General features: G+C 39.7%; 1 protein-coding gene across 4 annotated transcripts in view; it reads right to left on the bottom strand.

The window, feature by feature from the left end:
- Positions 1 to 22,430, bottom strand: part of igsf11 (immunoglobulin superfamily member 11) — a 168,905-nt gene that overhangs the window by 15,879 nt on the left and 130,596 nt on the right. For all 4 annotated transcript variants that reach the window (XM_052014223.1, XM_052014222.1, XM_052014219.1 and 1 more), the window contains 2 exons: positions 13,516 to 13,723; positions 3,355 to 3,510 (listed from right to left, as the gene is read on the bottom strand). In XM_052014223.1, coding sequence (XP_051870183.1) covers positions 3,355 to 3,510; positions 13,516 to 13,723 — 364 coding nt within the window. The remainder of the gene's footprint in view (positions 1 to 3,354; positions 3,511 to 13,515; positions 13,724 to 22,430) is intronic.

Here is a 22,430-nt window from a genome sequence, read left to right as displayed (position 1 = left end):
TAGGGCTTTTTTCTTTGGAGAGAAGGAGGAATGAGAAGTGACTTGATAGAGGTGTACAAGATGATAAGGGATAAGGGGCACAGAATCGAATGGACAGTCAGAGACTTTTTTTCCAGGGCAAAAATGGCTCAAGCGAGGGGGTATAATTTTACAGTGATTGGAGGAAGGTCTGGGGGGATGCCAGAGGCAAAGGGTATGTGGGGGGGAAGGGTTAGATAGATCTCAGAGCAGGATAAAATGTCGGCACAACATTGTTGGTCAAAGGGCCTGTACTGTGCTGTGATGTTCTATGTTCTATCATGTCTTATAACCAGTGGTCTTTTGCCAATTTTTATTCCTGCTTTATTTAAACAGTAATTGTTAACAGTAGCATTAGAAGCTTCAAAAGAAGTCTGCTGTGTCATGGAGCTGAAGTGACATTATTGAAAGTGATTTACCCACAATATTTCAATTACTTTTGTACTTTGGACAGGGTGTATTAAATACGTTGTTTTTTTTAAAAAAATAGGTTGAACAATTCCAAATCAACTCTTTGACGAGGCTATTTAATTAAAACATATCCAAAATAAATCACTTGTAATATACAGAAAAAGTGCAAGCTGAACTTATTCAAATCTAGGAAGGGGCTTTGATAATTGTGCTGAGATGCACCCACTGCCCAGACTCACTGGTCGCAGTCCCCTCCAGCCAAAGCCTCAACGAGGTGGAAGTGGCCCCAGGCAGTGAGTAGGCCTCAGCTAAAGACATTTAAAAAATAGTCAAATAGATTTAAATATTTAAAATGTAAAACATTAAAATAAAATAAAGCATTTCAAACACTTAACAGCACTTACCTTTTTCAAAGGGTCGGTGACCCCATTCAAACAAATGAGGTTGCTGTTTATTGTCAGTTCTCCCTGATGCAAAGCTGAGAGACTGGTTGCAAAGTGCATCCAGACCTGTTCTTCAGCACACCAGTGCTCCAAAGCAGAGATAAATGCGAGAGCAGCAATGGAGTAGAAGGTAAGACATATTGGCATTTCATTCTCAAGACACGTCAGGCCTAGACCTTTGATAACATGCATGGTAGCTGGCCACTAGAAACTGCTTGATTTTCCATGGGATGTCTATAGCCCCAGATCAAGCACATCCTTCATCAAGACCTCAGCAGAAGTAACACTGCTTTATGGCAACATATACTGCCAAGGCAGAATTCCAATGAACTTTTGCCTCATTATGTAACTAGATACAATAAGTTCCCATCAGAAGGAACTGATGGATGATCATCAGATTTTGCAATGGAATGTGTCAACAAATTGACATTGGAATGAAATCACACTCTGCGATATTAATAAAGAACGTGGATGAAATTTCTCTGCCTGTTGTTTTAATAAAATCATTATTTCATATTGCTTTAATCAGTAAGTAATGAAATTCTAGATTTAAATGTACAACCATAGGTTCAGAAATTTACAGTACAAAATGAGACCATTTGGTCTTCTGCAATTACATAACTTCTTTGTTAAAGCAAATTTAAAAACTTATCCCACTGCCACACTCTTTTTCCCATAATTCGCTTCAAGTAATTTATCTAATTTTGCCTTATAAACACGTTGCTATCTCAACTTTTCCCATGGGAATGTCTTTAATGTGCCACTGTGCAAAGAACTTGCTCTCATCCCCTCTCCTCACTCTTGCATCATTTGCCTCAAGCATCTCATCAGATACCTTTATTAGGCATTTTCTAAAAGTACATATTCTTTACAATTACTGCATTCGCTTTAACTCTGCATTATTCCTTTCATCAAGAGTCTATTAAATTTGCCAAGCACCACTTGTTTTTACCATGTTGGCTGTCTTTAATTAACACCTGCTTTTCTAAATGATTATCAATTTTATCTCACATTGCAGAGTAAACATTTAATCCAATGATATGTATCATGAAATCACATGCGTGATACATGAGGATCATAACATAGGTCTCTCCCATCTTTTCATCCCTAAAATAACAAGTCCCTTTAACAGAATTTTAATGAAGTGTCCTGAAAATGAGAGGGACAAACACCCGATTTCGAAATAGACGATCAGGAGAGCCATCAGCATTGGAGACTGAATAATTCTAGGCTGCATTGGCTCCAGGCTGCCAGCACTATGGAAATATCACAAAATACAACTCGGCAGGTGAATAAAATAGATTGCAATATATTAGATTAATATTGCACAATTTTACCAGATTGTTTTCCAGGAGCAATTTCAGGCAACTCTGCCTTTGTGCTTTTCTCTCTGGTTATTTCCTTCCCTGAAGAGATTAAATAAGTTGTGCTGAGTCCATGACAGTGTGAATTGCACATGATGCATTGCAAATAGTTGGCTTAATGGGCCAAATGACCTTTCTCTCTTTCTTACTTGCCAATGATTTCTGTTCCTTCTGCATTCTTGCTACATATGTGGCAAAATTTTAGAGGCCTTATCTAATCTCAAAGAATTATTTTGTTTTCATACCAATGTTGATATTTTTTTAATGCAAGATCACCAACATTCAACACAGATCTGCCAGAGGTGACAGCACTCATTCAGGAAATAAATGTTCTGCTTGCAAACTCACTTCCACTGTATAAAGGACCTTAGACTGCAGGAATTCTCTTCATTTGTTACCCTTAGCAGCAAGCACTAAGAGGTCTGAAGGGGTGAACAACAATGTCCCATGCCAATGTACTATCTCAATGCTGTAATCTATATCTGTTACATTAATGTAACTCCCAGCTAAGAATAGTATCCAGGTCTATCACTATTCACCATGATCTCCTGATATTTTACACCAATCCATTTCATTATTCCTTTGATTAATGTTGTCTGATCTTTTCTTCCCCAGTCATGACTTCCCCATTCATCTCTGTCATTTGTCTTGTTCCCATTTGCAAAAATTTACAGTTCAACACTGTTTTGTACTGAATGCATGCATTTATTTTTATCAATATTCCCTATGCTGCATTTCACAAACAAAGGTCTTGTCAGTTAATAAGTCTCAATGTCTTATTTATATAAATGAGGTAACTATTTCACTGTAATTATACCTGAAGCATACACTTAGCCATCATCATTAATTAAATATATAAATTCTATGACATACTGCAGGGGGCCAGATTTAATATTGGAACACTGGCACTTGAGATTTTGGCTTTGAAAATCAGAGATGTCTTCATGAAAATATGTATAATCAAATAAATAAAAGGTTTTATTTCTGATTTGCTGAATAGAAATACTTCATTCTTAAACTACAAGTAGCATTTTTTATACGAAGTTCAGAAATGCAGAATAATAATTACAAAAATATGTTTAATTAGACAAGTTATAAAATCAGAGCATAGACCTTACCCTGTACTGACATTGGTGGCAGCTTAGCAAATGAATCAAGCTTTTCCCAGGAATACGTTGGGAGGGGGAGACCTTCTTCAGAACTACAAGTCAGAGTGACATCATTTCCAGCAGCAACAACTCCTTGAAGTCTGCACAATGGGATAGCAGGAGGAACTGCAAGAAGGGACAGCAAAATGTTAGGCCTAAAACATCAAGAGTTAATATAAAACTTAAACTTTAATTTTAAAACTAAAGGAAGGAAAGCAGTTCCAGTTCAAAGAAAAACAATCCCATTTTCTCTAATCTCTCCGTGTGGCTACGAAGATCCAAAACTGTCCCAAGATCCTGAATGATTAATATGTAAAGCAACAAAATCAAATTCCAGGTTTCACACAACAATTGTCCATGATGTTCAAAGAAAGTTCCATAATGTGCTCCCACTGTATTCTCATCGGGGGTCAGAGGCCAACCTTCGGACACTACAATCAACATATTCTGTTTGCAGGTAGAACTGCATTATAATTGGTTCCTAAGTACTAGTGAGTCAATTGCCAGTTATACCAAGCACGCACACTAACACTTTTGTCTCTGACTTGTACTGTTACACATCACATACTTCCATTTATATTGTGGCATTATGTAGTACGCCCTGAAAACAGAATGATTTCTTATGTCAAGAATTGAATTTTAGATTCAACACATATAAATATTGTGTAATGATACCCTTGCTGTCAAATTAGACGATCAACTAGGGATCTACTGCTGTTCTGTATATTGCTAACCAGCAAAGAAAAGATGAAGCCAGGATATTACCTTAAATAACCCACTTAAGTAATTTAAGGAACCATTGTCAGCAAGAGATACATACAAGGAATAATCACACAACAGATTTTACATGTTAAACCCACATTTTATTTAAAAAGCAGAACCATACAACACAATTGAGACTATTCAGCCATTGTGTCAGTGCTAGGCTCCTGCTCTTTCCACAACCTTCTATCATTTTTCTTTAAGAATATAGACAATTTCCACTTGAAGGTTACTGAATCTGTTTTCAAACAGTACATTCAGATAATTACATCTCATTATGTGAAAAGATTGTCATCTCACCTCTTACGCTATGCTTGTTACCCTAAATCTGTATTCTCTGGTTAATGACAAATTTGCAGCAGAAAACTTTTTCTCAATTAAAATATCAAAACTCTTCAAGATCGGAGAACTTGTATCAATTCAAAGGACAATCCCATTTTCTCTAATCTCTCCATGCAACTAAATTCTTTCATCCTTAGTACTATTCCAGTAAATCACTTCTACAACTTCCAAAGTCTTCACATTTTCTAATGCATGCTGTTTTGCTTTAACCACACTACTTCAGCTAATTCTTAGCTGGTATACTCTAAAGATTTAGCTTAATATCCTTCCTTTTGTGTTCTACATCCATGTTATTATAGCTGAGGACTCCATGTGCCTCTTTAACAGCCTTCTCGACTGCCATCTTCTTTTGACAGATGTACATCCAACTGTCTCTTTTTCTGTGCCCCCTTTAAAATTGTCTTGTGTACTCCACAATAAGACCAAAATTAGTTATTCTCCATTTAATTTCATTGTCACATGTCTATGCCCTCCTGAAACCTATTACTATTCCCCTCATTGCTTACTACTATACTTTTTGTCCCCTAGCCAACTTTAAATCCATACTAGTCACCGTCTCACGTTTACTTTCAGGGCTCCAATTTTGCTAACAAGTATATTGAATGGTACTTCTTCAAAAGTTTACTAGAGTTCATATATACACATTGTCCTAATTACTTTCTCACATCCCCTCAGTTACTGGAAAGAACTCCAAGTTACTCAAGTGTGATTTTCTTTTAATAAATTCATGCAGTTTTCATTTATTAACCCACATTCTTCGAAGTGCCAATTAATTTTGTCCTGTTCCATCACTGCTGTGAGGCTGACTCACATTTAATTACGATGTTTGTTTCTCATCCCTCCTATTAAGATTTGTGAAACATGAGAAATGCAGGATTGCTCTTGCACCACTCCCATAGCCAAGGAGGACTAGAGGATTGTGATCTGAGCTTGCTTAATTACTACCAGTATGGCTTTCAGCAAAATAACTGGATATTGTGTGAATTCCTCTGGATAGAAAAGCTACATTTAGCCAAAAAGCTGACAATACCCATATCTATCCTGTGATCCTATGATACAGGGTATTATATAATAAACATGTTTGTAAGATATAGTGGCAGGACATCAATACTTCACCATCTTTTATTTTCTATTGCATTGACAAGCTGTCCAATTTGGGCACCACAAATTCTTTCCTTCATTTTTAATTGGACTTGCGGTTGTCTATTGACACAGTCAGAGATCTAACATGAATCCATGTGGATGTGCTTCACTGCACCATTAGCAGCTATGACAACTTCACACCACAAAGAGCACTACAGTGGGACAGTGTGTTTCTGGCGATAATTTCAAAGTAAATAGCAAAAACTACATTGCAAAAGCAAAATAATTAAACAGCATCTTGTCTGCAGCATCAGCTCCATAGTACACATCTATGCATGCTGGAATTCTAAATCTATCTGAAATGCTGACCATATTAATATTGAGTGCACTGGTGTGCTTATCATCAAAATTATTCTGTACGTTACAGAAAGCAGCCAAGCAGAGGTGTTTCTTCTATTTAATGCCCACTCTGTAGACATCATACCAATCAGCTATTCCTTATTTTATTGTGAGCACCTTAGCTGGGCGTGTGATATATTCTGGAGTCTACCCTGGACTTGTATTGGGACTGCTAGCAAGGACTAAGCATAATAATAATTCAGGACATAGGAGTTTCAAAACAAGGTTAGGTACTTCATTCTGCAAGGCAGTGCAGAGCACATGGCGTTTACAACATATATACATTATATGATAACATCATATGACTAATTTACAGATTATAGATGGAAACACCAAACTGCTTTCTCTATTTAAAAATTACATGATCACTCTTTATGCATTTACAAAGTCATTGCGAATTCAGTCTGTTGACTGGCTTCCTTAATCAGTTTGACCTCCTGAAACAGGTTATTCTCTCCAATGTTGTAGCTGTTCCTTGAACAGAAGGACTTGGAACATCTTGTCTTAATTCACTGCTAATCTGCAACTCTTCAACAGTAATAACTCTACGTCAACATCAGGAGTAGATTTATCATCACTTTGACATCTTGAGACACATCTGTTCTGATCATCTAATTGGTGTGGGCATGTTAACTTTCCTTTCATGCATGAATTTCTCTACACTGCAGGCAAACTATGCATATTGCCATGACTTCCTCCAAACTTTTATCAATATGCTGCCAAGACACTACGTACCCATTGATCATGCTCATATTACTGATTCTATTATGCCCCCATTTTCTCTTTTTTAAAAATATCTTCATGATGTAGGAAGGGCCATCTGGTCCAAGTCTGTTCTCAGAATATTCCAATTAGTCCCATTCCTCCATTATTCTCTCTCACATGCCCATCAGTATTCTTCTAACTTTTACAAAGCTGCTTGGTTAGTGAACGTGCAATACGGTTCGTAGCCAATTTCTATCAGCAGAATTTCTTTCCTTTATTGCCTCAGTGCAGCATGGTATTTTTAACTTCTGTATTCCACCTTGCAAATCAAGAATTTTATGGCCAGGAGTAACATTCTCGTCCTTTCCATACAGATGTAACAACCCACAAGCCTTGTTTAAGAACTCCCAGACTGCCTACAAGGTTTGCTATGCTCCATCCACCATTTTCTCTCTTTTCCCATCAAAAGAATCTTGCAGCATCCAAGACCTCTGTGTGTTTGAGCTTTACTATCAATGTATTCCATCCAGTATGTTTCAGACCAACACACTGAATATTTCATTGGCAGCAATTCAGCGATTCATGCACAAGGTCACCCTGGTCTCTCTGAACACCACTTTGCAATCTCTCACCATTCCAAACAAAAAATACTCCCCATTTCTATCAGTGGATGACTTCACATTTTCTCACAATATATTTCATCTGCTACCCATTCACCTATCTCTATCCCCCTGAAGTCTCTCTCCATCCTCACAACCACACCAGCACCCAGCTCCTGGAAAGAAATCACTGTGGAGGTAAGCCACAGATGTTAATTTTCATTTTTTTTCCTGAGTTGATTTAAATGTATTTAGTTACTTTCTAATGTATTAGTTAAATGTATTTAGTTAATGTCCACAACATTAACAAACATTCAATTTAAATAACATTATTGATAGCCGGTGCTCCTGGGATGGGGTTTCCCTGGTTACCAAGGCAATTTAATGGGTGGAATTTGATGCTACTCTGAGCCTCTCCAATCAACTGAGAACCAGTTCCCAGTGCAAGATCATGTCCAGGGAAAGAGCAGGCAGCAAACTCTGGACACTTGGAGGTCAGCAAAATACCACCCCTCACACCCATTCCCAGACACAAAGGAAGTGAAAATAAACAATTCTGAAATAAATAATTTTATGATTCCACATTGAAATAGAATTTCACAGGACTGTAAAAGATCTTGCTGCTGCCCTTTCCAAGTTAGAATGGCAGGGAGTTAACTGAAACCCTGGGGCTTTGAAGTACCTAGTGTGATCAAAAGTTTGAAGTAATCAATGCCTGCTTTTCCACAATGATAGCTATCAAAGATCAAAGTTCAGAGTGAGCAGACAGAGGAAAGTCAAGCAGGGTCAGTGTTGCTCAGACTGAGCACTTTTTACCAGCTGGCAATAAAAAAAATGGAATTTCCTCACTCAAGGATGGACATAAAAACATATAATAAGGAAGGTGGAATTCTTTTTTTTAAAAAAGGAAAAGGTTTACAAATGGAGTATGTGATTGTGTCCTTATACCAACTTCAGCATGCCTCACTCATCAGGATTTCTTCATTACACAGAAGTTCAGTGCAGTGACAGCAACAGAGTTGAAGGACATTTATCTTTGTTTCTGGTGCTGATGCTGCCTTCATTTCACTGACAAGTACAGCTGCTTTATCCACTATCAATCGAGTTACAAAAGAAAAAAAACTTTTCCCCTTACCTCTTTATCAAACATACAACAGTCTCCTGGAACTTATTTCCTTAAATCCTGAGGTGCTGGGTGATTTATCTACTACAAAGTAACATTGTCTGAAAATATTTCGACAGACTAGCTGGTGCTTTATCATAAACACTGAGAAGAAAGGAATACATTTTCATTTCTATTAATGTCAATCATCGTCTCCTGTGTGCCAATGAGGTTTGGAAGTTGGAGGCCTGTAAAGCAATGATTTCTTTTATAGAAAATTCACAATTGCACAAGTGCCACACTGAGGTTTAAGTGTAGAAAAGTCACAGCAACACATTCTCAATTGCCCTCTCCCTATGAATACCCCAGGGAGTATTCATAAATATGATTTCATGATATGTGCAGCTATGACCTAGTTGGTAGGATTATAAATGCAAATTTAATGGAGGATGGAAACATTTGAAACTGGAGTTGGCTATTTGGCCCATCGGGGCTGCTCTGTTCTTCAATTAGATAACAACTGACAGGCTCAATTGCTTCACACTTCTTAATATCCTTACGTAAACTCTAAAGCTTCCAATGTCATAGTACCATTGACCTTTAGATGAAGAGAGGGCACCAGAACAGGAAGTTAGCCCCAAATTTCTGTAACCATTTGTTTGAACCTGCTTTCTGATTTTGCCCTTAAATGGCCCAACTATAATTTTAAGACTGTCCCCTTGTTCTCAATTCCACAGTGACTGAATTGATGTGACAATAAGGCTCCTGTGCACTCATTCCAATTCTTGGATTTGCATTATGAATTATTTTTTGTGAAACTACGAGGCTGGACTATTACACATTATATTAAAAAAGATTAGAATATGCTACAATAGCACCCTCTGCTGCTTCATGCAGGAATAAAAATCTCCAATAAAATCTAAAAAAATTTAACAGGATCATCCATCTTTTCATTGGTTACAATTTCCCAGCAATACTATTTTATGGAGGAAAAAAAATTGTCATTTGAATGTCAAACCTAGGCCACGCAGCAGACATAGCTCTGTGAAATCCTTTCAGTTATTAGCCTAAATGTGCAAGAGAAAAAAATAACAACAGAAATCCATTGCTGGTGATTCATTAATTAGTGCAGAAAAATGGATTTAATCTTTTCCTTTTAAGTTGAAGAAAACTAAGTGCAGCAAGAAAAATTGGGTTAGGCAGGTGGAGATTGGAGGGTTGATAAGACGGTTATGACGTCTGCTGCCATCTGTTGGGATTTTTGTGATCTGCAAGCTCCTGTTCGGTTACCCATGCTGCCAATCGGTGAGACATATCAAAGGCCAGTGCCATTGTGATGGATCGTGCTGATCCAATGGATACCACCAGTTCATGCCAAACCTCCAGCCTTCCTTCTCACGGTACCATGCGGAATGGGAGGGAAGTGAGAGCAGGGAAGGAGAGGAAAGTATAGCAATTTGGTGCCCTGGTGGCTAAAGTCACCAAAATTCTGGGAGCTCAAGGACAGTTGCGTTTGCACAAGAGCCCAGCAAAGGGAACAAACTTATCGGAGGAATGTCTGGTTGGCAGAGACTTCAGGGATTGCAAAAATAACAAGGGGATTTGAGCGTAAGGATGAAAATTTTAAAAACTGAAGCAACAGTGAGATGGGTCAAGAAGCATAGGTGGAGTGTCTGAACAGAAATGGATTAAGTTAGCATTTGGGCAGCAGAGTGTTAGATGACCATTTATGATAGCCAGAGCACCAATGGAAGTTTGGCCATTAACATAAAAGCATGGGTGAGGGCTTCAGTAGCAGATTAGTCATGGCACAGACAAAAAGCTGCATATTACAGGGACGGAAACAGATGGTCTTCATGACAGAGTAGCCAGATGCTGAGCTCTGTGTCAAAGAGGCGAGGTGGTGGGCAATCTGTTTCAGTCTAAGATACTTTCAAGATGGGATGGTGTTCATGGCCAGTGTTCAGAGGTTGTAGCCAGAAGTCAAAGTCAACAATTTTGGTATTTCCGATACTTAACAGGAGGAGATTTCAACTCATCCATTTCTGGAGGTTGAACGTGCAATCCAGGGGCAGAAAGGTAGGTGGTGGTGGTAATTATCAGCATACACGTGAAACCATCCATCATGTTGCCAAATGTGGAGCCTTTAGTTTTTAGAGTTGCACTCTGGTTTTGTTTCATACTAAATACTTCATTGAACTAGTGTTTTAGTATTCTTGATAGTTTACCTGGGGTTTAATTTAATGGTCATCCCTTCACATTTGTTTCAGTGCTATTTAAAATCCTGAATTGCAAGTCTCTCCTTCCTTTCAAATCTAATATGAACCTCAATCACGTTATGTTCACTGTTCCAAAGATAGACCCTCACTTCAAAATAATTAGTTCTAGTTCTTCATCCATCACTAAAACCAGTATACTTTCAACACTCAAAGTGCTGGAGGAACTCAGCGGGTCAGGCAGCATCTATGGAGGGAAGTGAACAGTCAACATTTCAGGTCGAGACTCTTCATCTGGCCTGGATTCCAGATGAATCCTGCCCAGATGAAGAGTCTCGACCCAAAACATCGACTGCCCATTTCCCTCCATAGATGCTACCTGACCTGCTTAGTTCCTCCAGTGTTTTGTGTGTTGCTCCAGATTCCAACATCTGCAGTCTTTTGTGTACCCAACTACTTTGTGAATCCTGAGATGCATGGCCTACAAATATTCGCCATCTGTTGGCCTGATGACACAGAACTTGACCCGCACCTTGCGGACACCACCATCCACCCAAAGCCACCTAACCCCACCCACCCACCTACCTCCACTACATGGTAGAACTTACCTTTGGGAGCCACACAGCTGTGAATGCACTCTCAGCATTGCCACTCTGGTCAATCAGGGAGGCTCTGCCATCTGCTAGCAATTAGGCCCAGATAGTGTAAACCTAGGATCTGCCCCTAGACCATAATAGTCCTCTGCTAACTCATGATATCTGAGCATTCAGATATATAGAAACGATAGAAAATTTTAAAAATCATGATAAATTATAATTTCACTTAAGCCAATTTAACTGCCACAACTTACTGAAAAACATCAATATTAAAGAAAATGAAGTGGGAAAAAAAAACACTTAACTTTCTAATGAAGGTGGATGAATGAATTGGGCTGTTCTAAATGTGCCAGTAGTATATGGCTTAAAGCTGAGGGGCCAGAAATGCAATGTATCAGGCCCCTCATCTCACCAAGTTACAGAATAACCCTGGACCCAGTAGTAGGTCCAGTAGTGCAGTGGGAGGTCAGATGTGCCCATACGTGAGCTCCAGAGCGCTTTGAACTTCTGCATTCCACTGCACAGTGTGGAATGAGCTGTACGCTCACTGAGGTTAGACAGGGATACCCCACCCAATCACCAGCTATCTGTCAACACAATCGGCTCTCTAACACCGAGGGCCACAAGTCAAACACCACCAAGGAAATGCAATAAACTGTGAACGGAGAGATTCAAATGACTGAATTTGGCAGTTTCAGAATTATTCCCAGATGCATACATTTTATCCAATATTGCAAGTTTTACAATGGAATTGTAATAATACTTTACTTATCAGAAGTAAATCTTTCCCTAGATATGAGTAACCCCTTCATGCTTTATAGACATGATGAATAAAACTTGAAGACTGAGAAGATCCCAGAGTTACAGGAATGTCCTGTTCTTTGAAATTCGGAAACATGATCCATTTCAAAGCATCTCCTATCCACATTAAATTCTTGTCCACGTGAAAGCAAAGCAAAATCTTATTTGAAAAAGCGCTGTAGAAAGATTTGCCAGTTTCTTAGCAATAGGGAAAAACTCAAGAAGCTCCATTCATCGTAAGTGTCAAAATCCATATCTGTGAATCAGTGTTCATTAACACCTTTTAACTCAGGTACCTCAGTCATCAATGTAATTTTTTTCTTAATTCCTGACCAAAAGGCATTTGACCATTTCCTATTTTCTATTTTGATATTCAGAGAAAATACAGCTGCCACCATTTTAACCCTAACTAGTTAAAAATAACCAAGTCACGCAAATAATACCCATTCTTGTTGAATGCATCTCATAGTGGGTTGGGACTTTTATTCACCACCACTGACCACTGCAATGGAAATTATTTGATACACATGGTTGAGGTGGAAATGGCAGTGCCAGAGATGGAAACACAACTACACCTGAGCAAATGATGGAAGCTGCTAAAGAGGTGCAACAGCCTTGGAGACACAGGGTCTCTACTGAGCCCTCTGGATCCATTTATAGGAATCAGAGCCATCACTGTCACTACCACAAGGCCATTGCCCCACTTCACAGGCAATAATGTTGAGAACCAGCCAGCAAGGAAATCACTGGTATTAAGGTCTCTTTCTCCCCCATCAGTATTTAAACACAGCAGATGGAGCAAGTTGCCCAGCAGTGACTAGAGCAGGAACAGGTACAAGGACATCTAACTCAAAAGAGAAATTTGAGATAGGTCTTGCTATCCAATTCTACTCCCTTTCCAGCCACTTCAGGGCAGGATAGTGGATGAAAGCCAAGTCCAGGCTAGTTAATCTTGACATCTATACTACAATTCGTTGCTTGTCATCTTTCATTTTTCATAGGTGCAGGAGTCATCACATTTCATAAAGTATAGCTTTGATTTGTTTTTTTTTGAAATATGACAGTGCTTAGATTGCAAAACACAAGATGTGAGTTCAAGAACATCTAGGTAAATGTTACATTATATATAAACCATTGAGTGAAATTGATAAACCAGTGCAACTTGGCTGAACTTGAACATGATTTGGTGGATTGATCCAAACTGAAAATAGGATTGAAAATGGCAGGCTCAGATTGACTTGTAACACTTAAAGGCCAAGCTAGAAAATGCAATTTCAAGCCATCTATACAGTCTCAATCCGAACATTAATTCTGCAGTTAAAGGTTCAGGGTAGCCTGTACTCTTTGGAACATTGAACAATTGTGTAATAGGAGAGATCAACAGACATCAATGCAAATCATACTGTGATACAAGAAGTTTCAAGGAAACTGGGAGACAGTGGCACTTAAGCAAGGTGGCAAAATGTTATCAAACACATGGCAAGCATGGTCATAGCGACAGAAAATTGCAGAAGGATAATTAATACCTAGAACAGACAGTCCAAGGACACCTATGTTCCTTTCTCCTCTGTCAGGCGGATTGTTCACCAAACACTGGTACGTCCCAGTGTCTGACAGTTGACTGTTATTAATGAAGATGGAGGCACTCAGGCTGGGCATGGTGATGACAAATCCCACACGGGAATTAAAGTGGCTGGCCCCGCTGATTACCTGGCCTCCCTGGTACAAAATTACCTGTGATAGAGGAAAGCAAATCATTTAATTTATTTCAAGTCTGGTTCAGTTCAAAAAAATCCACACATTACATGCATTTACTAAAACTTCAATTTATCACAAAGTACAGACATACAGATATCATTGTCAGTCCACATACAATTGTACCTGCAGCACAATAGCTCTCATCATGTTTGGTCCGTATATAGATGTTACGGACAACAACTTTTGGAAGTGATTTGCTCATCTGAATATTTTGATATGCTCCAAATTTCACTAATTCTGAGAAATGCTGAACAGTAAAAGATATCCAGTCCAAGTTCCTTAGGACTAAGCACCATTCAAAGCAAAGATAAACTTTGATTATGGAAACCAATCTTTGAGTGTGTACCTTTGTGTACTGATTAATACTTTTTGGTTAAGCATATGTAAACAAATATATAATTTATAAATAATTCTCAAAGAGTCACTCATTTTATGTAGTTTAATTTTCCTGGATTAGGGTTTCTCTTGGAATTGGTAAACTGACCCAATGCAATCATAAACCTGGAAGGATCACTTAAAATTGTTTGGCTTTTCACACCAAGGTGGCCCACAAAAAGCTAAGTCATCAATATGATATTGCATAAGCCAGTGATACGCTAATGAAGGCCAGCTGATTCATCTTTGTGCGTGGTCTTATATGTAGCAATGCCCTTTCTTGAATCACTGTTAGCATAATACAAATAGCTTTTCACATTGCTTTTTGGTGTTGTATATAGTTGCGTTATCAACATTGACGTTTCTCTCAGCTCGCACACTTACCTTTACATCAGTCTCTCAGATTTCAACTTTCTACATAATTATCAGCATAACAATGCATATTAGACCCATTGGTATTATATGGGTCTTCCCTGGTCCCCTAAAGCACAAGCACAAATGTCTCAAACCCAAAATGGCAACACGTAAAAGTGCTTAATTGGGGACATGATTCATTTAAGTGCAAATCCAAAATATATTTCAATTTAGACTATGCATATTTGGACTTGAGACCTTCTCCTGTACTCACTGTCACTGAGGTCTACTTTTTCTGTGATACAGGACAGAGTTTTTTTGCCCCCTTTGTTAATGAAGTGGTAAATGAACTGTATAGAATATTCTGCAGAGAGTCATTACAGCTCAGGACGTGGCTATATGGACCACTAGTCTATGCCGACTCCCTGTAAAGCAATCCACTCAGTCTCATTACCCGAACTCTGTTCTTTATCCTCCAAGTTTACTTCTTTCATGCCTAATCAAGCTTCATGTGATAACTACCAGTTTCGGCAAAAGGTTCTTCCTCGCATTTCTCCTGTATCTCTTACCTAAAACTTTAAATCACAGTTGCTTAATCTTTGTACCATTAGCTAATAGAAAATGGCTTTCCTTTGTCTACCTTATTTAAACCTATCATAATCTTGTACCTCTGTATCAAATCTGCCCTCAAACTCCTTCGCTCCAAGAACAAGCCCAACATCTCCAATCAAATCTTGCAGCTGAAGTACCTTTCTTCCAGGAAAATTTCTGTTAGAAACAGGTCCTTCAGCCCAACTGATCTATGCTGTATTTCCCTGAAGCACTAATTTCTAAATGGAGGAAGTTATTGGCTCATTTTAAAACAACCTTCATAATATATGATGTCCAATCTCTTTTTGGCAGATTGGAGCATCCTTTTAGTGAAAAGCAATGGTTGTGTGCATATCAGTGATATCACTTATCAAACATTCCAGAGACATTTCAGGGTATTGAAAGCAGACAGCACACATTTGGGGAGAAGAACAGCGATAGCTTAACATATTATTGATATAGAAACAGTGTGACAGCCAATTCAGCTGAGCTAAACTTTAGCAGGCTGCTCCTTTAAAAATAAAACTTTGTTAGATTCAAAGGAACTGTGTCAGTCCTTCTACTGAAAACAATGGGATCTCTAGTGTGTAACGAGGCAGAATGCATTAGAATTACTTTTAAATTCCCATTGGCACCACAAGAATGCATCATATATATGTGCCACATTCAATAATACCAACAAACTACTTTCAATCCCAATTAATTACTGATGCTTTGATTTATATTTTCCTCCATTCTCACCCCCAAAATGCCCATTTCTTTTCGCTTAAACACTATTCAACCAGAGTAGACAAGATAGAAAGCTATACTGTCTATTTTAAATCTCTTGCAGAGAAGACATGTCAACTTCAAAAGGAGAGCACTATTAAATTTATTCTCCCACCAATGTGAAACTGCGCTGTTATGCCCTGCCTAATCACTGCCAAGGCTATTTAATAAGTATAAACTAATAAACAGCCTTTCAAGAGCTCAAATTAATAAACCAGGGCATATTCCTATAGAGCAGCAGCACTCTTATTAGTTAAACAATCCTCTAAAATGAAGCATCGCTAATTTAAAGTAGCCTTGTACACGAATCATTGAAAGTTAACATGCAGGCATAGCATGTAATTAGGAAGACAAATGGTACGTTCAGTTTTATTGTCAGAGGATTTGAGTACAAGAGAAAAGGTATCTTACTGAAATTATTAAGGGCCCTGGTAAGACTGTGCCAGGACTATATTAAACAATCTCCATATTGTCCTTTGTCTTGCACTTCACTCTTTCCTCCAGCTGTGTTTTGAAAACTGAAGCCCTTCCGCTCTCTCTTCCACCCCCCCCCCCCCCCCCCCCACTCCCAGTTCTGGAGAAGGGTTGCTGACCCAAAACCTTAACTAGTTTCCATAGATGCTGCTTGACTGGCCGAGTTCCTCCAGCATTTTCTGTCTTTGCTCCAGAAATTGCTTTCAGGACTGGTTTCCCTGAGTAAGGAAGAATATACCTGTGATGGAGGGAATGCAATGAAGGTTCACGATTTTGATTCCTGGGGTGTGTAGAGGTATTGTCCATGACGTTAGTGAATGGCGAGACAGGTATCAGGGGCTGAACATCCTACTCCTACTTCTATCTTTCATGTTCCTAAAATGGTTTAACTCAGAATCATTTTGAAATCAATTTCTAATCTATCATTGACTCTGAAGTAAACATGACCACACATTAAATAAAATAGCTACGGCCTCCTCGGGCAAAGTAAGCAGTGGAGAGGTCTGCTTCCTAATCAACTCCTTGTGGTGCTTGGCGATGACGATCCTGGTGAGTTCCTGCTCACTAGACCTGGAATATCCAATGGTGAAGTGCCGCCCACAATACTTGCCATGGGAAATTCACTTCAGCTATCCTAATGACGGTCTACATTCCAAGACAGGCGAATGTAAAGCCTGCACTATTCTCCTCAATAAACAGCCCAATGAAATGGTATACCCCGAGGCCCTGTTCATCATAGCTGGGGAGTTCAACCAGGCCAACTTCAAGAGTGTGCTTCCAAAATACTACTAGCATGTCTCTTGTCCCACCAGGGGCTCAAACACGCTTGACCATTGCTACACAACCTTTAAAGACACCTACCGATCCATCCCCCGCCTGCACTTTGGTATATTAGACCATCAGGCTGTGCTCCTTCTCCCTATGTACAAAAACTGAAACACGAGGATCCAGTATAGAAGGTCGTACAGTGCTGGTCTGAGGAAATAGATGAGCTTCTATGTGACTGCTTTGAGTCAGTATACTGGTCCATATTCAAGGACTCAGCGCCCCATCTAAATTAGCATGTCACCGCCATCACAGCCTTCATCAGCAAGTGTGCAGAGGACTGTACCAAAGAGGTCAATCTGGGTGTTTCCCAATTGGAAACCATGGATGAACCACTCCCTACTGAAGTCCAGGTATGTGGCATTCAAATCGGGTGACCCTGACCTATAAAGGAAATCAAGATATGACCTTTGTAAAGCTATCAGGGATGAAAAGAAACAATACCGGTCCAAAATCGAGTCCCAGACCAGCCATCACTTGTGGCAAGGTTTGCCTGCTACAACAGGCTACAAGACAAAGTTGGGCAGCAGTGCTGCCAATAATGCATTCCTCCCCGATGAGCTCAATGCACTATATGCACGTTTTGAACAGAAGGGCAATGAAATGTCACCACCTGCCCCAACAGCCTCCGACGCACCTGTACCCACAGTCACCATTGCGGCCGTGTCTTCAGATCTTGTGTGGATCAGCTGGGAGTACTTGCAGACTTCTTTTAACCTCTCCCTACTCCAGGCTGAGGTTTCCACCTGCTTTAAGACCACTATCATCCTAATGCCAAAGAAAAGTAAGGTAACATGCCATACTGACTACTGCCCAGTGGCTCTGAAATCCACCATCACGAAGTGCTTTGAGAGGCTGGTCATGGCACGCATTAACTCCAGCCTCCCAGACAACCTTGACCCACCACCGAAACAGGTCCACAGCAGACGCCATCTTCCTGGCCCTACACTCATCTGTGGAGCATCTGGATAACAAAGTCAGACTTCTATTTATTGACTACAGCTCCATCTTCGATACCATAATTCCAAATAAATTCATCTCTAAACTCCTAAACCTAAGACTCAGCATGTCCCTCTGCAACTGGATCCTTGACTTCCTGACCAATAGAGTGCAATCAGTAAGGATAGGTAGCAACACCTCCACCACAATTATCCTCAACACTGGTGCCCTGCAAGACTGCATCCTCAGCCGGATCTCAAATGATAACGAGATGGAGTACGGGAAGGAGATAGACAGCCTAGCTGCATGGTGATATGACAACAACCTTTCCCTCAATGTCAGCAGAACAAAAGAGCTAGTCAATGATTTCAACGAACACACACCCTTATATGTATCAATGGTGCTGAAGTGGAGATGGTTGAGAACTTCAAATTCCTTGGTGTAAATATCACCAATAGCTTGTCCTGCTCAAACCATGCAGATGCCATGGCCAATTAAGCACACCAGCGCCTCTACTTCCTCAGAAGGCTAAGGAAACTCAGCACGTCCCCATTGACCCTCACCAGTTTTTATAAATGCACCACAGAAAACATCCTATCTGGAGGCATCACAGCTTGGTATGGCAACTGCTCTGCCCAAGACTGCAAGAAATTGCAGAGGGTTGTGGACACCGCTCAGCACATCATTGGACTCTGTCTACACTTCCCGCTGCGTCGGGAAAGCAGCCAGCATAATCAAAGACCCCTTCTGCCCCAGTCATTCTCTCATCTCCCCTCTTCTATCGGGTAGAATATACAAAAGCTTGAAAGCATACACTACCAGGCTCAAGGATAGCTTCTATTCCGCTGTTATAAGACTATTGAATGGACCTCTTGTATGATAAAGATGAACTCTTGATATCACAATCTATCTCATCGTTGCCCTTGCACCTTATTGTCTCCCTGTGCTGCACTTACTCTGTGACTGTAACACTATATTCTGCCTTCTGTTACTGCCTTTTCCTTTGTACTACTCAAATGTATTTATGTATTATCTATATGGATGGCATGCAAAACAAAGTTTTTTTTTGCTGTATCTCTGTTCATGTGACAATAATAAACCAATTACCAAATTATCCTATGTTTGGTCCCAAAAAGATCAGGAAACCAAACCAAAAAGTACATTAACTTGGTGAAGCACAACGCATCACATGCATTATGCTTAAATACCAAAGAAAACTTACCAATGGCAGGTTTGACTCAAGCACCTGGTTCAGATTGGCTCATTTACAAAAACATCATGGGCTGTGAATGGGTGCAATCTGGTGAATTATCAGCTCTTAAAATCCTACTGCTTGCCATCAATGTAGGAATGGATTCATAATTTAAAAACTTGCAAAAGATAACTTAGAATAACAATTTAAGAGATGGGATCAAAACGGCTTCTTTTGAGGAGATGCTGCTCTTATAGAGTGATACACTGTAAGCATTTGGGAAGTGCAGTTATTTTTTTAAAGAAATTAGCAGTGATTAGCAAATCAATGTAGACAAGAGTGAATTTATTTGGATCTGTGGATTGCATATTTTTCACAAATTTGTACACTTTAAGTACGCAATAAAGGCCAACAAGAGGTTTGTTTGCCTTCAGTGCTGGCATATTTTGAATGTCACATACAAATCTTTTACGATGAAACCACTTGGTCACACCACTATCACAATCTGTGCGTTCGAAGACTTACGAAGAGTCTACATGATGTCAGCCCTTGCATGAGAGTGTCTCTGGCGTTCCACATTTAAAAAAATATTCACACTAGGTATCTGTTCAAGGAAAACCCACATGTAGCAGTCAGGAAGAAACACGTATTGAAGATGACCCTAATAAAGGACACCAGCTATTCTTTATCAGAAGAATAATTTTAAAACTCTGCACGAGAGTGTGGAGCAGCAATTTTGGACTCCTCCTCCACACAAAGAGAAATTACCAAGTTTTACTTATTTGTTTTCTCTTCCCTTACTGACTCATTCCCTGGCACAAATGTACACTATATACCGCTGGGATGGAAAGCAACAATTTTCACTCTATTGACAGTGAGAAAACTGACATTTTCCAAAAAAGCTGCCAGCTACAAGTGAACCCCCATCAGTGGTCCAGGGCCTTAAAATATTCCATTCATGCAATGCTGTTAAAAGCCTTGGCTTACGAGCAGCAGTCCAGCATGTCGTCTTCTGATCTTGTGGAAGTCCATGAGGTGGTGCACTCGGAGAGCAACACCAGTCTGCTCTCATTTCCATAATGACAGACACCAGCATCAGTTACGTTCCCTTGGAGTGATTCAATTAGTGTTTTCTTGGTGGCAGTATTAGTTAAGAAGAACATGTGAAACTGACAGTGAAACTGCTTAAGTCTTGCTGTCTACAGGTCCAGCTTAAGTCAGCTGCACAGCTCAGGAATGGGAACCTCATGGAGTCCAGCAATAAAATCTAATTATCTGAGTATAATTACTCCTGTTGTGCACCGATGCTTAGTCACCTAGGCAAACTATAATGCAGAACAAGGCATTGACAGCAGAACAGTAACAGAGTGCATACATGTAGGATCAGTTTTTAAAATGACATCAATGAATGCTCTGTGCAGAAATGAACACCTTTGCTTCCAAACAACAGCAGTGCCTTCTGTTTTTTTTAATCCAGTTTCAAAATGTTGGAAAATCAGATTAAAGCCTGGAAATTGGATTTCACCAGTTTTTGCCACAATAAGTATATTTTGTCCTATTGCCAAATTGGTTATCACCAATAAAAAAATCACTAGGTTGAGTCACCCTTGCTTTAAGGAACAGTTATAGTTTCACCCACTTGTATTAGAAGCCAACTTGCCCATTTACAGACATTTGCTGCTGCCCAAGCTCACAGCTGCCATCTCTTTCTAGTGTTACCTGCTGGGAAATGGGTCAATGTTGTTAAAGAGTTCTCTCCATGGTAACCCCAGACGTTGCCATGGAGGCAAGGGAAAATATTGGATGGAGATAGGGCTGAGGGCAGAAAAGAGAGAGGGAAAAGAAAATGGACAAGAGAACGAAGGGTTGAATGGCTTTTTAAGCAGTGGGGCCTTCCAACCCATTGGGTGGCCTGATAGGATCCTGCCTACAGTGATTATCCAGGCCACAAACTGTGGATTGTGGCATCTACTGCACAGATGCTTGAAAGCAATCTCTAGCTTGGTGCATTGAAAAATCATGTCAGTGCTGCCCATCTCCTGAAGGGAATTACATGACAATAAAAATGTGATAGTGAGTGAAAATAAAATCAACATCCAGCACGGACCTTTCAATTCACTCTGGTTCCCACTATTTGCTCAACATACTTCTTATTTTGTTATGAGTGAACAATGAAGGTGGCAAGTCACTACAATTTGATCCAAGTTTTGTCACCACGTGCATGAAATACAAAAGGGAACAACACCTGCATGAGGTGAATTGTGATAGATAATGCCTGATACAGTATCCCGATGGTCAGGCCTTCTGGCAGAAATGAGGGGAAAGAGTTCAAAACACACACTAAACACTTTTTATGCATGAATTACACATGTACTTTTCCTAATCCAATTTCTAGGCTTAGGAGTTGCATAATGCAGTGCTTCATCGTTATCCAAAAACCACTTCCTACTTAGAGCATTGGACAGGCCGAGGAAGTGCCCACCAATTGTTAGCACAAATGTGGAGCCGTCTCTTGAGGGACGGCACTTCCATCTCACCCCGATGCATGCTCAATGACATGCAATACGTCATACAGCCTGAGAGAACAGGCAACCACTGCAGCATGCAACATTTTCCTTGATCTGCCAATAGTGGCAGCACCTTCAGCTGGAAGGGGGAAGTCCAGAAATTCCCTTCCTAATCCTCCCTGCATCTCACCCTCTCTTAAAATGCTCTCCAAAATCTTCCTCCTTCACAAAGCTTTTGTCATCATATTTATTATCTCCTTATGGAGCTTGATTTCAATGCGCTAATGTATCCGTGAAACACCATGAGATTTTTTTTTAAAAAGGCAATGTATAAATGCAAATTATTACAATAAGTGTGAAGCAGCAGCTGCAGAGAAAGCTCAGCAGTACACAGAGCCAATGCGCTCATGAAGGAGGAGGCAAATTCCTTCTCACACTCAGACAGGTCAATTAGAGGATATATATTCTCCTCATAGACTTTTACAAGGCGTAAATAAAGCAAAGTGAATACATATTTGGTGTTGGGAATAATAAGGTTACAGGCTGTGCCTTGGTTACGAACACCCAATCTATGAACACCCCTACATACAAGCGAGCTCCATAATATCATTAAATTCAAAAGTCCAACATATATACATATGTTCTTTTCTACAAACGA

The sequence above is a fragment of the Pristis pectinata genome, chromosome 4 (assembly GCF_009764475.1).
Source record: "Pristis pectinata isolate sPriPec2 chromosome 4, sPriPec2.1.pri, whole genome shotgun sequence".
Classification (NCBI taxonomy): domain Eukaryota; kingdom Metazoa; phylum Chordata; class Chondrichthyes; order Rhinopristiformes; family Pristidae; genus Pristis; species Pristis pectinata.
The sequence above is the reverse complement of the archived record's forward strand: the minus strand, read 5'-3'. Positions and strand labels throughout refer to the sequence as shown.